This window comes from Panthera tigris, chromosome B1 (genome assembly GCF_018350195.1).
Source record: "Panthera tigris isolate Pti1 chromosome B1, P.tigris_Pti1_mat1.1, whole genome shotgun sequence".
In the NCBI taxonomy this organism is placed as follows: domain Eukaryota; kingdom Metazoa; phylum Chordata; class Mammalia; order Carnivora; family Felidae; genus Panthera; species Panthera tigris.
This window is the reverse complement of record NC_056663.1, coordinates 43212495-43229882: the sequence shown is the minus strand read 5'-3', so window position 1 is coordinate 43229882 and position 17388 is coordinate 43212495. Positions and strand designations below refer to the sequence as shown.

Sequence of the window (17388 nt, the reverse complement as noted above, 5' to 3'; positions counted from 1 at the left end):
GGAAATAACCTCAGAGTGAACAAAGCATATTTCTTTTCTTAATCTCCACTCTGGGCTGCTCCACCTGCAGCACAGTGGTCTATAGGCCAATTTACCTGTTTACCTAACTTGGTCTTTTCATCCTGTGAAAGCAGCTTTTTCCTATAATACTAAATTGGGGGTGCTTCCACCTTGAATATCTAATCTTGTTTATTTCATATACCTATGTATTGTGCACCTTTGTGCCCTTATTTCTGGCCTTTGCCCCTTCCTCTTTATTCTGAGTGCTCTGCACCTCCTCTCTATTCTGGGGTGCCTTTGCACCTCCCTATTCTTGTTTGCCATGTCTTGTTTACCCAAACTTGGGTGTGAGCATCCTATGGCTTTACATTTCTTTATGCCTGGTTAACCCATTGGTGTAAGCCTGGGGGATTCCTAAGCTTATCCCCCACAACAACATCAAAATAAAAACCTTCTCCACATTGAAGGAAACAATCAACAAAACCAAAAGGCATCCTATGGAATGGGAGAAGATATTTGCAAATGACATTGCTGATACAGGATTTCTATAAAAAATCTATAAAGATGTTATCAAACTTGACACCCAAAAAACAAATAGTCCATGAATGGATGTTTCTTCAAAGAAGACATACAGGTGGCCAAGGGACACATGAAAAGATGTTCAACATCAGTGATCATCAGGAAAATGCAAATCAAAACTATAATGAGAAATCACATCACACCTGTCAGAATGGCAAAAGTCAACAACACAATAAACAATAGGATATGGAGAAAGGTGAACTCTCTTGCACTGTTTGTAGGAATGGAAATTGGTGCAGCCACTCTGGAAAATAGTGTGGAGGTTCCTCAAAAAGTTAAAAAATAGAAATATGCTATGATCCAGCAATTACACTACTAGGTATTTACCCAAAGGAGACAAAAATACTAATTCAAAGGCACACATGCACTACAATGTTATAACAGCATTATCTACAATAGCCGAACTATGGAAAGAGCCCAAGTGTCCATCAACTGATTAGTGGATAAATAAGAAGTGTTACACACACACACACACACACACACACACACACACACACACACACACGGAATACTACTCAGCCATAAAAAATGAAATCTTGCCATTTGCAATGATGTAGATGGAGCTAGGAAGTATAATGCTAAGTGAAATAAGTCAGTCTGAGAAAGACAAGTACCTTATGATTTCACTCATACATGGAATTTAAGAAACAAAACAAATGAGCAGAAGGAAAAAAAGAGAGGCAAACAAAGAAACATACTTTTGGGGTGACTGGATGGTTCAGTCAGTTGAGCGTCCAACTCTTGATTTCAGCTCAGGCCATGATCTCAAGGTCTGTGAGATAAAGCCCCACCTCAGGCTCCCTGCTGAACATGGATCCTGCTGGGGATTTTCTTTCCCGTCCTCTGCCCCTCTTCCCCACCTCTCAAAATAAAGAAATAAACATTAAAAAAAAAGAAACAAACTCTTAACTATAAGCAATGGTTTCCAAAATGGAGATGGGTGGGGATGGGTGAAATAGGTGATACAGATTAAGGAGTGCACTTGTGTGTACACTATTGTACACCTGAAACTAATGTTACACTGTATGTTAACTAACTGGAATTTGAACAAAAACTTAAGAAAATGATAACAGGGGCGTCTGGGTGGTTCAGTTGGTTAAGCATCCAACTTCGGCTCAGTCATTATCTTGCAGTCTGTGAGTTTGAGCTCTGTGCTGACAGCTCAGAGCCTGGATCCTGCTTCGGATTCTGTGTCTCCCTCTCTCTCTGCCCCTCCCCTGCTCACACTCTGTCTCTCTCTCTGTCTCTCTCTCTCAATAGATAGATAAATAAATAAACAAATAAATAAACATGCATTTAAAAAATTAAAGAAAATGATAACTGAAGGTAATTTTCTTAAAAGTTATAAAGAAGGCCATAAAAAACAAAATTGGTGCCCCTCTCATCCCAGTGGCTTAGTCTTCTCAACAATTTCATCAACTTCCACATTAAATTATTCAGCAAACTGATTTTTCTTCCTAAATATTTCTCTGGTATTTATACTACTTTTATTTTTCTTCCCACTCTAATCCTAGGCTGAGAATATTTTTGACCTAAGCTATGTAAAATTCCCTTCAGAAAAAAAATTCCCCTCAATGAACCTATTGCTTCCAGTTGTCATTATTTAATCTTACCATCCCCAAGTTATTACAAGTTATCATTTTTTTTTATTTGAGAGAGAGAGAGAGAGAGAGAGAGAGAGAGAGAGAGAGAGAGAAAGAGAGCACAAGGGAGAGGAGCAGAGAGGGGGAGAAAGGGAGAGAATCTTAAGCAGGCTCCATGCTCAGTACCAAGCCCAACTCAGGGTTTGATCCCATAACCCTGGGATCATGACCTGAGCTGAAATCAAAATTCAGATGCTCAACCAACTAAGCCACCCAGGAACCCCTACAAGTTATCATTCTAACACAAAATCCATCATTTATTTTCAGTAAAACTCTTGGATGATATATTTAAGAATAAAGTCCTAAACTTCACTAACATCCATAGAAATCTATATGGCTCACATCTCAACTGTTATAACCACCTCTAGGTTCACTTGATATCTGTAAAGAAAACAAAATTATATTAGCTTTATTCCCAAAGAATTTTTTATTTCTAGCTATGGTATCTCTTATACACATTCAGTTTTCTGTTAGTTTCTGAGGCACTTGGAGATAGGGATGGTGTCACACATAGTTTGATATCTGCCTGGTTTCAGGCTTGTAATAAGCATATAAAAATTATTGAATTAAATTCAAATGACTTGAATGCCTATGAATCATGCCCAGAAAAATTAGCAGTTGATACCAACAATGCAAATACAGTAATGAATTTAGATAATAAGTATATATTTCCCTTTTGGTTTTATCAGGTTATAGACAATCAGGGAGAAATTTTACTTTAAGAGCAACATAATTTTGATATGTTAATTCCCTCATTTTTTATATAATTTGACAAAAAGATGAAATACTAATTTTAAGGTACATAGACACATTCAAGTAAATTAAATGAATACACTATACACCAAGGACCACACTAAAACTAAATGCTTAGGCTGTAAGTACTTTAGTGAAATATGCAAAATTGCTATTTTTAAGTTAAATCCCTTTTGTTACCATTTGTTACCTGTACCAATATTTTCTTGATAAATAGACACTAAAAGTAGTTTTAGGAAAAATATGAAAAAGGTATATATATATATATATATATATATATATATATATATATATATATTCTTAAAAGGCTATACTCCATTACATTTTTTTTCTTTTTACAAATTGAGAAAATCATTTGTTTTGTGGATAAATATTGTATTTAAGGAATGTGAGCAGAAGTATTCCATGGAAGGACAACTTGAGAATTGTCTGGCAAAAAAAGTCCTGGCAAAACTGAAATTATGCAAGTCATCAACCTGCATATTAAGCCAAAAAATGAAATTTCTTTCCAAGTTATTCCGTTTTCATGTGTGAATGTCATACCAATGGGGAAAATGTTTACATTTGACCTTTTACTAGCCACAGATTTTTCCAAGAAGCCAAGTTATTCACAATGGAATAAATAAAATAATGGGAAAATAAAGTTGTTCTTACAGGATTTCACAGTTGTGATTTGTTTTTTGGTTTTGGTCTGATACTTAAACTGCTAATCCATAATGAGGGATTAAAACACTTGCATACACCCATTTCATATTTAACTTTTACTTAATTTCCTTAACCAAAGGGTTTTTTAAGAAACAAAGTTATCTACGATAGAAGAATTTATTTATACGATTTTTTTACACTCTTTATTTGTGTGCACGTGTGTTTGTTTCGACCTGAGACTTAAAATAGAAATACCGCAGTAGCCACGGTTAAAACATGCAACCGTCTGCTACTAACCATATTGTGAATTTCCATTTTGTTTTTCTCCACTAAAGTAATTCAGTCATTGTGCCAGAAAATGATCACGTGGACTACTGATACAGCCAAGCACTTCACCAACAGATGGTCCATTTCCAAAGGAGAAAACTTCACTTTATGACCCTTATGTAATCCCTAAATGTGTTTCAAATATCCGCATTTGGAAAATAAAGCCCAAGCCCAAGCCCACTTGTGCACCAAGCCAGGCTGCCTTGTGCCTCCACAGCCCAGAGGGCGGTGGGTGGGCGCCGGGACTGTGGCTGTGCTTGCGGGTCAGCAGAAGGGGCGGGGCGGGCTGATCAGCCGCGTGCCCCTCCCCCCATCGCCCCGTCACCCCACCGCCCCGCCGCCCGCGCCGCCCCCACTCCCTGCAGGCCCGGAGCTCAGGGCCCAGCGCGCGAGCGGCAGCCATTCCGCAGCCAACCGCCATCACCGTGGCAAGGCCGCCAGGCCGCGCAATGCTGCCTGTCCTGCTGATCCTCTCAGGCCTGGGCCGGCTGACCTCCGCCGGCCATCGTGAGTGTAGGACCTGCTCCGTAGAGGGTCACCTGTCGCAGAGCCTGTGGGCGTGGCGGGCTCCAGAAGCTTGCTCCAGAACCCTGTGCCCGGCTGGGGGGAGCCCTGCGTCCTGTCAGAGCCCGCCTAGAGTCAGGGTCCTGCGGGGCCTGCTGCTGGGAGCGCTCAGAACAGTACTGGGACAGTTGTCCTCACGTGCCTGACCCTGAACTTGGAGGAGGGGGCGAGCCGCTTCTGGGAGGTGGGGTCCCGAGAGCAGCTCTTCTTCACCTATTGGGGCGGAGGTCAACAAGTCCCAAAGTGTCTCTGGAAGATGGTAGGGTCACGTCCCATTTCTAGGTAGCCTCTTCTGGAATGCACAAAGTCTGATTCCGTGGTGGGAGCGTGCCTGCGTGTGTGTGTGTGTGTGTGTGTGTGTGTGTGTGTATGAGTTCGTGGAAGTTCAAAGAGTGATGTGAAGTGGCAGGACCAGTGAAGAATAAGGATGCTGGCAGGCACTGGGGAATGCTTACAGGTGTTTTCCTTACTGCAGATCCTGAAACATCACTTCTACAAATTACAGTGCCACGGAAGATAGAGACAAACACCGATGGTGAAGTTTCAGAAACGCATGTAATTAAGAAATCACTTCTTTTTTGAGTGCTTTATTTTTACTGGGCTACGTGACCCAAATCAGCCCATGCACATATTCCTTTGAAATTTTGTGTCTTGATTTTTCTCATTTTCCAATGAACGTTATGAATCATTTTAAAAACACAGAGTCAGAAAAAAGTGCCCCAAATCCCTATCACACAAAATGATATATATAGCCTACTGGACTTTTTTTTTTTAACAGAATATGTATATTTAAATATTTATCCTGTGTAAATGAGGTCACACTAACATTTACTTTTTATTTAACATAACTTTTTATGTTATTTATTTTTTAAATTTATTTAACATAATTTTTAAAATGACAATATATGGGGTGCCTGGGTGGCTCAGTCCTTTAGGCGTCTGACTTAGGTCATGATCTCACAGTCTGTGAGTTCGAGCCCTGCGTTGGGCTCTGTACTGACAGCTCAGAGTCTGGAGACTGCTTCAGATTCTATGTCTCCCTCTCTCTCTGCCCCTCCCCTGCTCATGCTTTGTCTCTCTCTGTTTCAAAAATAAATAAAAACATTAAAAAAATTTTTTAAATGACAATATATAATTTCTTCATGCCTATATTTGTGTATATAGGTGTATATGTCTGTTAAAATGAAAGTGATATTATTTTAAATCTGATTAAAAAGTAAAGCAAGTACATTGTAAAATTAAGTCTAGACAGGACAGAGTTGTTCAGAAAGTGAATGTCCGCCTCAGTTTCTAAAGGTAGTAAATTTGAACTGAATGAATTTTTAGAGATATGCACACACCTGCACATATAATTTTAGTAATAATATATGAGTGTGATAATTGGCTTTTAATTTGTTTATAAAGTTAGAATATACTTTTATGATAATAAATAAAACTGTCATTTTTCATAGCCATTCACGTATGGATGTAACATTATTGTTTGTCAGATTTAAACATGTAGTTTTATAAACCTTCTTGGTAGTCATTTCCATAGGATCAATGGGCAAGCCATTTTAAAAAAATGGTGCAGGGGCACCTGGGTGGCTCAGTTGGTTAAGTGTCTGAATTTGGCTCAGGTTATGATCTTGTGGTTCCTGAGTTTGAGCCATGTGTTGGATTCTGTGCTGACAGCTTGGAGCCTGGAGCCTGCTTCGGATTCTCACTCTTCCTGCCCCTCCCCTGCTAATGCTCTGTCTCTCAAAAATAAATAAACATTAAATTTTTTTTAAATGATGCATATTACAGAATATCTATCAGAAAAGTTTTATTGTAGTTAATTTTCATTAACAAAGAATAATGATGCTTCTTGAGGGCTTTTGCAGGCTTGGTTCAGACTTCTTATACCTGTTTTTTTTTTTTTTTAAGTTTATTTATTTTGAGAGAGACAGAGTGTGAGCGGGGGAGGGGCAGAGAGAGAGAGAGAGAGAGAGAGAGAGAGAGAGAGAAGGAGGATCTCAGGCAGGCCCTGTGCTGTCAGTGCAGAGCCTGATGCGGTGCTTGAACTCACAAAACTGTGAGATCATGCCCTGAGCCAAAATCGAGTTAGATGCTCAACCAACTGAGCCACCCAGGCACTCCCGGCTTCTCGTTCCTGTCAATGTGATAAGTATAATGAATGCTTCACTTTTAATTGGCATTTTTAAATTAAGTCTTAAGATGCTTTTACATATATTGCCTATTTGAATCTTTTTTTTTTCTTGTTAATTTCTTACCGATTTTGATTTCCCTTTTTAAAAAAGTTTTATTTATTTTAGAGAGAAAAAGCAGGAAAGGGACAGAGAGAGGGAAACACAGAATCCCAAGAAGGCTCTAAACTGTCAGGACAGAGCCCGATGTGGGGCTTGAACTCACAAACTGTGCAATCATGATCTGAGCCCAGCAGTCAGACGCTTAACCAACTGAACCACCCAGGTGCCCCTTGTCTTCCCTTTTTATATGAATTAGTTTTGGTTAGGACACTGTTTTCAAGAAAGATGTGTTGATGTAAAGACACACGGGAATATGATAGGAATCCAAGGATTGGAACCTCTGTAGCAATATCTGAGAGGAGCATTGAATTGCCAACTGGAAAACTGTTAGACGCTGGGGTGGGTTTTATAGACTGAGTGGTCTGTTTGTCTCGTTTTATGACACACACACACACACACACAATCCAGTAATTATGTGTTCATAAAAGCTATTACACCCAAACAAATACCCAGAGAATTTAAAATGTTTAGGACATATACTGGGAACATGCTAACCAAAAGCAAACACGAGTATCTATGACAAAAGTGGGAGAAAACCAACATTTAGTACACATACCCACACACCATTATGAGAGATAAGCATGCTACTTAATAAAATATTCAGTTCACTAGGAATATGTAACAGTTCTAAATTTGTATGTTTTTAGAAAAATGCTCTCACATATAAGGACTGATTACACTAAAGGAAGAATTTTTCAAATCCATTTTCATAGTGATATCTTAAAATGTTTTTCTCAAGTGTTGGTTTACAAATCATAAAGGGATTCATAAAGACAATTTGGACAACAAAACTATTTTATTTGATGGGTTTATATAGAAGTGAACCCATCAAATTGAATATATTGTTTTTACCTCTCTGCTATTTGTTAGGACTCACTAAACTCTATGGGATATCACCATAATGCTTTTATTTAATGGCAAAAGTGCAGCAAGAGAAAGAGAATTTAGGCAAATATCAGGAATTCCAGAAGCACTCACAGTGAGCTTCCTATGAACCCAGTCTCTGCGTTCTAGAACATGTTGAGTCTCTGGCTTGAAATAACGAGACTTATGGTAGGAATTTTGGCTTTCGGAGGACTCCTTAAAAAGCTTTCAGTGATGCTTTAAGTAGCCAAGCCAACCTTGTCAAACTGGTTAGGGAAACATTAAAGAAGTTAACTTTAGTCTAAAGAGTTTTTGAACCTTAAAAAGTACCCTCTAAACCTCACTGTCTTTGTCTCAGCAGAGAGTCAGAACATCTAGACTTGTAGGCAACTCCAGAAATAAAGGTAGTGTTTTTCTAATCCAGCTGTAATTCAACTATATAGTAAATAATGCACATTCTTCTCAAGAATATACAGTTAATTCAACAAAATTGACAAAAACAAGGAAAAAATGTTAAAATATCAAATTCTGACAATACAGTATTTATCTTGTAACAATTCAATTAAGTTAAATCTTAAAACAATTTAAAATGTATAATGGAAATTTAAAAATACACTTCTACATTATTCATGGGCTGAAGAAGAAATCGTAAGTCATAATGGATATTAAACAATAATAGATGAGATTGAAGAAATTACAACCCCAAATTCAAGTCATATTCTGAAATGACATAGAGGCATACTTTACAGTCATTTGCAATTTTGTAAATTTTATTCCTCTTTGCACCCACCAACAAAGATTCAAAAAATGTACTGAAGAAAACCATAGATTAAAAGGAGAAAAACAATGTCACAATAATTTGGGGAGATGTCAACACACCTTTTTCAAGAGTTGTAAGTTATAAAAGACGGAACACTATAGAAGGTTTAAAATGACTTATGCAGAAAATTGTACCCAATGACAACCATGCTCAATAGCAAAATTCACATTTTTCCCCATGTTTTCTACATTTTGCAAATGTGGAAATTAACCATGTGTATGTTTTATGATAATGTCACAAATTGGATTCTTTGGGATGTGGTCTTTGAGAGGATTCTCATGAAGGCAGGTACGCTCTTGTGATGAGCGCCTGTGGAAAGGATGAGAAGAAGCAGGAATGGGGAGACAGAGACTCAACTGAGTCTCAACAAAGTGTGAAGCTGGCATGGCCCATCAAGATCTGGAGTTGGAATGAGGGGGCTTCTCATTAAATGGGGGCTGTATCAGAAAGTTGTGAGTTGGTGTGAGGTGACCCTCTTCAGCTGAGGCAATTCCTAAAGAGGACAGGGAGATGAAGATTCTGTGGGTAGCACTTCTGACAGCTTGGGGACGCTTCCTATCATCTTAAAAGGGGACCCATGTTGTATTTAATTTTCAATTTATTTGGGGTAGAAATTGCAAAGTAGAGAAAAGATAATGAAATTCAGGTTTCTGCCAAGATTACTCAACATTTCTAAATGTATCCATTTTAAATTAAAATTTCATTATGATAATAAATGTTAATGACTAATGCTCTTAGTTTTGAAACAGATTTAGACTCCTTGATTTCATTGAAATTTAATTATGGTTAATTCTGTCATATATTCCAAGATGGAGAGAAGATAACAATATACTTATATATGCATATGTTATTTTGAGACATGTGTGATATGATCTATGTTTATATGAAAGAGTAAATAAATTTTAAGAATTTTGAATTTCTAATAATTACATTCTCTCTGAATACTTTGCTGTAGGTCACTTATGCCATCAAAATTGACCAGAAAATATACACTCTCCACCTTGAAAAACAGTAAGTAGACATTCTTTTCATACAGTTGTTTTTAGTTTCTGAAATGTTTACAGTCACTACCCTAAGTTGAGCCTAAACAAGAGCATGACTCTTATATTTAACATGTTACATCTTTGTGATTCAAGTCAGACTAGAGTTCCAAGTTTTCATCTTGAGATTTTAAGTCTAATGTTTGAGCCAAATTTTAATTTCATGATGTGAAATTAATGTATATCAAATAGATGAAAATTAGTCTATATAACTCTTTACAATATAGCCACCACTGTAACAATTAAGGCAATAGCTTTATTTGTCCATATTGAATTTTGTTCATGCTGTCATTTTATATATGACTTTATGATTATATACATGATTTTAAGCATTTTACTTGATATTACACCAACATTTTTTTTTAATATTTAAATTTTTTTTTCTGCATCTATTGACAGGATCATATGGTTCTTACCTTTTCTTTTATTAATGTGATGTCTCACATTGATTGATTTGTGAATATTGAACTACCCTGCAGCCCAGGAATGAATCACACTTGATCATGGTGAATGATTCTTTTTATATGCTGTTGAATTCAATTTGCTAGTATCTTGTTGAGAATTTTTGCATCCATATTCATCAGGGATATTGGCCTGTAGGTCTTTAAAAATTTTTTTAATGTTTTTTTTTAGTGTTTTTAATGTTTTTTTAAATGTTGTGAATGTTTTTTAATGTTTTTAATATATTTTTTAATGTTTATTCATTTTTGAGAGAGAGAGAGACAGAGAACGAGTCAGGGAGGGGCAGAGAGAGAGGGAGACAGAATCCAAAGCAGGCTCCAGGCTCTGAGCTGTCAGCACAGAGCCTGATGCGAGGCTCGTACCCATGAACTGTGAGATCATGACCTGAGCTGAGGTGGGAGGCTTAACCGACTGAGCCACTCAGGTGCCCCAACACCAACATTTTTTTAATCTCTTAAATTTTCACTCTGTGAAGAAACCAATTTCACCAATTAATAACCTTGTGTGTATCTTTCCACCATTTTCTTTCTATTCTAAATCTCACCTTTCCTTTAAATAAAATATGTAGAAACCTACTAAAATGGGTTTGTTTTTAGACAAGTGGAAATACTGTTCTGTGATTGGCAGGTCTTATTTAATAACAGTGTTCATTTTCTTGCTTCATATATATATCTTAGCTCATTCTTTAACAGCTAACATCTGTAGTATGGCAGGTTGATAGGTAATGAGGTTGTTTCCAGGGATTGTCACTAAAGAGGCCTGCAATAAACATCCTTGTATGTGTGTTTTTATGTGATAGAGATTTTGTTTTGTAGGCCTGATATCAAGAAATGTGTTTCTGGATCAGGAAGTATGAATAAAAGTAATAATAGTGATAATGATAACAACAAAACAACAAAAGTAACTGACATTATGGGGCACATATCAATTACCAGACATATTTCTAAGCAGTTTGCATATAGTTACTGGTATAATGTCCAGACCAACCTTCTTTATTACTCACATTTTATATTAGGATTTTGAGAGATAATGCCAGTTTCTGAAAAGACAGTAGCAGTTTAGATTTTCAAAAGCATGCAAGATGTGCCAAAATATTATACTGCATCTTTGTGTCAATTTGTATTTCCCTAAATAAGTTATCTAAACAATTATCAACTATTTTCATTTTCCTGTTTCCTGGTTCTAATTTAATATTTATTTTTCAGAGCAGTTTTAGGTTCACAGCAATATTGAGTGGAAGGTACAGAGTGTTTCTGCATATACCCTGTGCCTCCCCGCACACATGTATAGCCTCCCCATTATCAACATGCCCCACCAGAGTGATATATTTGTTATAATTGATGAGCCTGCACGTCATTATCACCCAAAGTCCATAGTTTATATTAGTCCAATATTTTTTATATTTGCTTTTTTCTTTTGAATGATTAGACATTAAAAAAAGGAAAATTCTGAGAATAATATAATTACTTTCTTATCATGAAAGACACACATGTAAGCATTTTATTTATGTATTTTTCTAAAAGGTGTACATGACAGGTAATAGTGAAATCTATCATTTCCATTTCCGGAAATAGTTCTTTCACTCCCCAGTGCTAATCACAGTTATGATACTGACACATACTCTAGTGTCATGATTTTATCCTTACTCATCTGTATGCCTAGAGATGAATAAAAATAATCATGTTTTGCTTGATTTATTGACTTTGGCTCAGGTCATGATCTCGTGATTCATGAGATTGAGCCTTGCATTGGACTCTGAGCTAATAGCACTGAGCCTGCCTGGGATTCTCTCTATCCCTCTCTCTCTGCTTCTCTCTCTCTCTCTCAAAATAAATAAAATTAAATTTAAAAAAATCATCATGTTTTGAGTACTACTTTAAATACGCATAATGGTACAATACTTCTCTATATAATTTATCTTAATATGGTGGACCACTAAAGTGACCCCAATTCTTTACCTTTGCCTTTATCTTCACTCTTTGCCATGTAACTTTGAGTTCCTATCATCAAGAGGTGGAATATATGCATCACACCCCAGCCTCCCCACTCCCAGCCCTTGGATATGAGTTTATCTGTGCAAGGCCAACTTCATGGGTGTATGGTCCTCCAGGACTCCATGGTTAGACATGCTCTGTACTTGGTTTAATTCTCTGTTGTTGCTTCCCTGAGATTCTTAATACTTTTGAACAAGAGACCTCATATTTTAATTTCACTACGGGCCCTGCAAATCATGTAGCCCATTCTATGGCTATGTGACTTACTTTGGCCAAAAAGATGTTAGCTGACTTGATTTAAACAGAGGTTTGAAAAAGCTCCCCTGCGTTCCTGCTCTCCATCTTGTTTGCCATCCCCATGAGAATATGCTTGGGCCAACTTGCTGGGAGATGGAGACAGGTGGGGCACAGCCAAGGTGCCCTAATCATCTCTAGATAAGTCAACATTCAGCTGAATCCCAGACCATTGAGCAAGCCCGGCCGCCATTAGCAGAACTACTAAGTCTACTCACACTTGACCCAGAAGTGTGAGCAATAGATACTAATTATGTTACTGGGTGTGTTTCTCGTTTTGAGGCTGTGCTTTTTGTGCAAAATTTTTCATAACGTTTTTATTTGAGAGTCATTCATACAGATTTGTGCAGAATGAGTTCATTGATTGTAAATACATATGTAGCCATTGAATAAATATATCTCACTTGTTATTTGTCAACCTATATATTTATAGCAAGAAAAGCTGTATTGTGGCTACCTTTGGCCATGATGTTCTGGGCTCCAGTGAAATTGAAGAGCAATAAATGATACAATTGTCAAGAGTGCTGTATGCTACTAATTTTTACTTCCAAGGATTTATACCAGTCTTCACTCACACCAATAATTCAAAAACATTTCTGTTCTCTACATTCTCAATAAAATGAGTATCTTCACTCACTTATTTTTGTTAATGCATAAGAAATGCTATTTTATTGTTATTTCTATTCATTTGTTTTGGGTTATTTATTTTCAATCTATGGTTTATCCTTCTGCTTTTCTTTCTGTTTTTTTTTTTTCCCCATGATCAATCTGTGGGAAGTTTTGTTTCCTGTAGATATTAACTCTTTATACGTTCTGTATGTTGCAAACATGCTATCCAGCTTACTTATTGTCTTCTTCCTTTGTTTGTGGGATTTATTGCTAAAAAAATGAAATATTCATATAATCATTATACTCATATTTTCTTTCATAGGTTCTCAGATTCCTCACTTGTGTCACTCACATCTTGAATTTATAATATTCCTGTAGAATTTTAAAAATTCTTTTTACATTTACGATGTAAATCCAATGCTTTCAGTTTCTTTACCTACCAACTGTTTTTGCATTTTCCAAGTTTTATTTCTGCTCTCTTTTTATTTTTTCCTTTTATTGCAATTTTATGCAATATTGTATTAGTTTAGTTTGTATTGTTTAGTTAGACTAGTTTCAGATTATTTTCTTCAGATGGGTTGCTTTCTAAACCTGTTCGTATTTGCAAATGTCCCTTTTGTTCTCATAATTGAATAAATCCCTTAATTTTTCATTTTAGTTTTAAGTCATTACACATTAAAAAAATTTTTTTTATTACGTTTAGTTTTGAGAGGCAGAGAGAGACAGAGCATGAGTGGGGGAGGGGCAGAGAGAGAGGGAGACACAGAATCTGAAGCAGGCTCCAGGCTCTGAGCTGTCAGCACAGAGCCTGACATGGGGCTCGAACTCATGAACTGTGAGATCATGACCTGAGCCGAAGTCGGACGCTTAACCGACTGAGTCACCCAGGCACCCCAAATCATACACATTTTAAAACATTTTATGGAACTATATGGTCTCATCCAGGGTCTTATGGATCTGCCCTTTATAGTATAGGTTTTCCTTCAACTATTTTTCACATCTTTATTTTGGCTGTGTTTTTTTACCTATTTGGTAGTAAATTTGTTCTGTTTATTGGCTAGGCCTCTAATTCTGTTCTCAGCACACAAATTCTCTTTGGGACATTTATTAAATTATTTTTAACTGTCATCATCATTTTAGTTTTGAGTATTTTTTTCTTAAATGATATGCTTTGAAAGCTTATTAACTTTTTAACTTGTTAACTTTGCTTTAAATAATCATTATTTTCTGTAATCAATTTCTTCATTCAACCTCATAGGGAACTTGCTTTTAAGTTTTGCCTTTTTCCCTTTTGTTGTTCATTTTCCTTACATTGAATGTTGTTTTCCATTGAATGGTCATTTGTATTTTTTTATTTCACTAAGCAGGCTTCTTTGTTGTTTTGTGTAGAAGCAAAAGTATACTTTTATACCCAGGATGAATAAACTTGCAAACTAAACTTTTATCCTTTTATTTTAAAAAATTTATTTATTTAAGTTCAAGTTAGTTAACATATAGCATAGTATTGGCTTCAGGGGTAGAACCCAGTGCTTCATCACTTACATATAACAGCCAGTGCTTATCCCAACAAGTGCCCTCCTTAAGGCCTATAGCCCATTTGGCCCTTTTCTCCCCCTGCCCCCACCTCCCCTCCAGCAACCCTCAGTTTGTTCTTCATATTTAAGAATCTCTTATGGGTGCTCCTGGGTGGCTTACTCGGTTAAGCCTCTGACTTTGGCTCAGGTCATGATCTCACGGTTTGTGAGTTTGGGCCCCATGTAGGGCTCTGTGCTGACAGCTCAGAGCCTGGAGCCTGCTTCAGATTCTGTGTCTCCCTCTCTCTGCCCCTCCCATGTTCCCATTCGGTCTTTTCCTTTCTCTCTCTCAAAAATAAATAAATATTGAAAAAAAAAGTCTCTTATGGTCTGCCTCCCTCTCCATTTTTATCTTATTTTTCCTTCCCTTCCTTTATGTTCATCTGTTGTGTTTCTTAACTTCCACATATGAGTGAAATTATATATTTGTTTTTCTCTGACTGACTTATTTCACTTAGCATGATACACTCTAATTCCATCCACGTTGTTGCAAATGGCAAGATTTCATTCTTTTCATCACCAAGAAGTATTCCATTGTGTGTGTGTGTGTGTGTGTGTGTATGTGTGTGTGTGTGTATATATATATATATATATATATATATATATATATACCACACTTACTTCTTCTTTATTCATCAGTCTTTGGATATTTGGGCTCTTTCCATACTTTGGCTATTTGTTGACAGTGCTGATATAAATATTGAGGTGCATGTGGCCCTATGAATCAGCATTTTTGTATCCTTTGAATAAATACCTAGTAGTGCAATTGCTGGGTTGTAAGGTAGTTCTATTTTTAGTTTTTTGAGGAACCTCCATACTGTTTTCCAGAGTGGCTGCACCAGTTTGCAGAGTGGCTGCACCAGTGCAAAAGAGATCTTCTTTCTCCACTTTTTTGCCAACATCTGTTGTTTCCTGAGTTGTTAATTTTTGCCATTCTGATAGGTGTGAGGTGGTATCTCACTGAGGTTTCGATTTGTATTTCTCTGATGATGAATGATGTTGAGCATCCTTTCGTGTGTCTGTTAGCCATCTGGATGTCTTCTTTGGAAAAGTATCTATTCATATCTTCTGCCCATTACTTCACTGGATTATTTGTCTTTTGGTGGTTGAGTTTGGTAAGTTCTTTATAGATTTTGGATACTAACTCTTTATCTGATATGTCATTTGCAAATATGTTCTCCTTTTAATTATGCTTTTCAGAAATCTGTTGAATTTCGTTTTCCTGGGAAATGATTCTGGGTTTCCATTTCCACCACCTTCATTTACATGCTTAGTTACTAAAATGAGGCTCTGCCCTTGTGCCAGAATTTGTGTTCTAGGTACTTGCATATAAACCAACCCAGAATATTTGGGATGTCCTTGAATATGTGTGCAATATGAGCTGATAAATATCAGTTTTTTTCTGGGAAGCCCTCTGGTTTTGTTATTTAACTTGAGGAAAAGAGAAAGCTGTCAGGAATGAGCAAAGATGAAGGAGGTCTGGAAAGAGAAGTAGTGGTGAAAGTATGCACTCCGTGAATGCTGTAGTCCTTCTCTGACTCTTGGCATTGAACTGCCCCTTGATATCTGGAATCCTTGAGAAACCCCAGTTCTCTCCACAATAAATAATGGTGTCAGATTGTTCTGTAAGAATCGCTATCTTCTCTGTAAGATTTCACTTTGGTACCATTTATGTGAGGTTTGTCTGTAGAGATCATTTAGCTTATGAAATTTGAGCAAAACACTAGTCTTCTAAAAAAGGCTTTAAGAACTATTGTGTGCTTCTGCAATTTCTTTTCCTCTTCTGCTACAAGAAAAGCATGTTTCAGCGGGTAGGAGGTATGTCTTTTCCCAGGTTCCAGAATGAAGATAGTGTGGGGTTGACAATAAACATGTAAAGAACATTCACTGTTGATTTAAGGCATTGAGAATTCTGAGGTTGTTTTTACCACAGCACAATTTCATGAAAACTATCAGAAAAAGCATATATTTTTTGTTTCTTATCAATCCATGGCTACTTGTTAGCAAATATATTTATGCCCTGAGATTTACTGATGGTTGGATCTTAAAGAAAATTTGTTGTGGGAATCTGGAAGTCCTGGTTTTATTATACATAGATCTATGTCATTATGATGTCCCTACTGGTATCTGATTATACTGCTTATTATGTTTTCCTATATACAAAACATGCTGTCAGAAAGCAAATGAGATAATGGAGAGATGGCTCAATTTAATTTTTGGATATTTGAAACGGTAAAATTGAATGTAAATTATGCTTAATTTCATGATTTTGCTTGTATTTATATTACTATTACAGTGAAGTGTCATTCCTTTCGTTGAATTAGGTCATTTTTAGACCCTCATTTCCTTGTGTATGCATACAACAAATCAGGAACATTGTATCCAGATTCTTCATTTATGAAGGTAAGTTTTGCTTTGTGTTCTGTAGATTTATGTGTTTTTATTGTGTATATATATATATATGTATACACATACATACATACATACATACATACATACATCATTAAAGTGCTGTTGGTGGAAAGCAAAAGGATGCCTTCTATCCCACAGAATTATTCGGCAAACAGATTAGAAGCCCAAATATAAGGTGGCAATTTGTAGGAAGACAGACTGAATAGAACAACTACTTTTCAAACTTGGAACTCGAATCTCCTATCCAAACAGGTCCTTTAAACTATGACAAGTTTAGAGGTCTTAGAGGGAAAGTGAGTTAAGGAGCTAAGAATAAGAAACCCCAAAACACAGAGTCATTTTGTTTATTTGTTTGTTTGTTTATTTATTTATTTATTTTTTTGTTTTTGGAAAATATTTTTAAATTTTATTTTTGTAATTTGCATCCAAATTAGTTAGCATATAGTGCAACAATGATTTCAGGAATAGATTCATTAATGCCCCTTACCCATTGAACCCATCTCCCCTCCCACAACCCCTC

At 36.5% G+C, this 17388-nt stretch overlaps 1 protein-coding gene across 2 annotated transcripts in view; it reads left to right on the top strand.

Moving 5' to 3' along the window:
• Positions 1-4305: 4305 nt before the first annotated feature.
• Positions 4306-17388, top strand: part of LOC102960701 (A disintegrin and metallopeptidase domain 3-like) — a 124200-nt gene continuing 111117 nt past the window's right edge. The window contains exons 1-4 of one of the 2 annotated variants that reach the window (XM_042983406.1): positions 4306-4454; positions 4987-5066; positions 9439-9494; positions 16781-16859. In XM_042983406.1, coding sequence (XP_042839340.1) covers positions 4397-4454; positions 4987-5066; positions 9439-9494; positions 16781-16859 — 273 coding nt within the window. In that variant the 5' untranslated portion in view covers positions 4306-4396. Of the gene's footprint in view, positions 4461-4986; positions 5067-9438; positions 9495-16780; positions 16860-17388 lie in introns of both variants that reach the window. The other variant, XM_042983405.1, reaches the window with a different exon arrangement.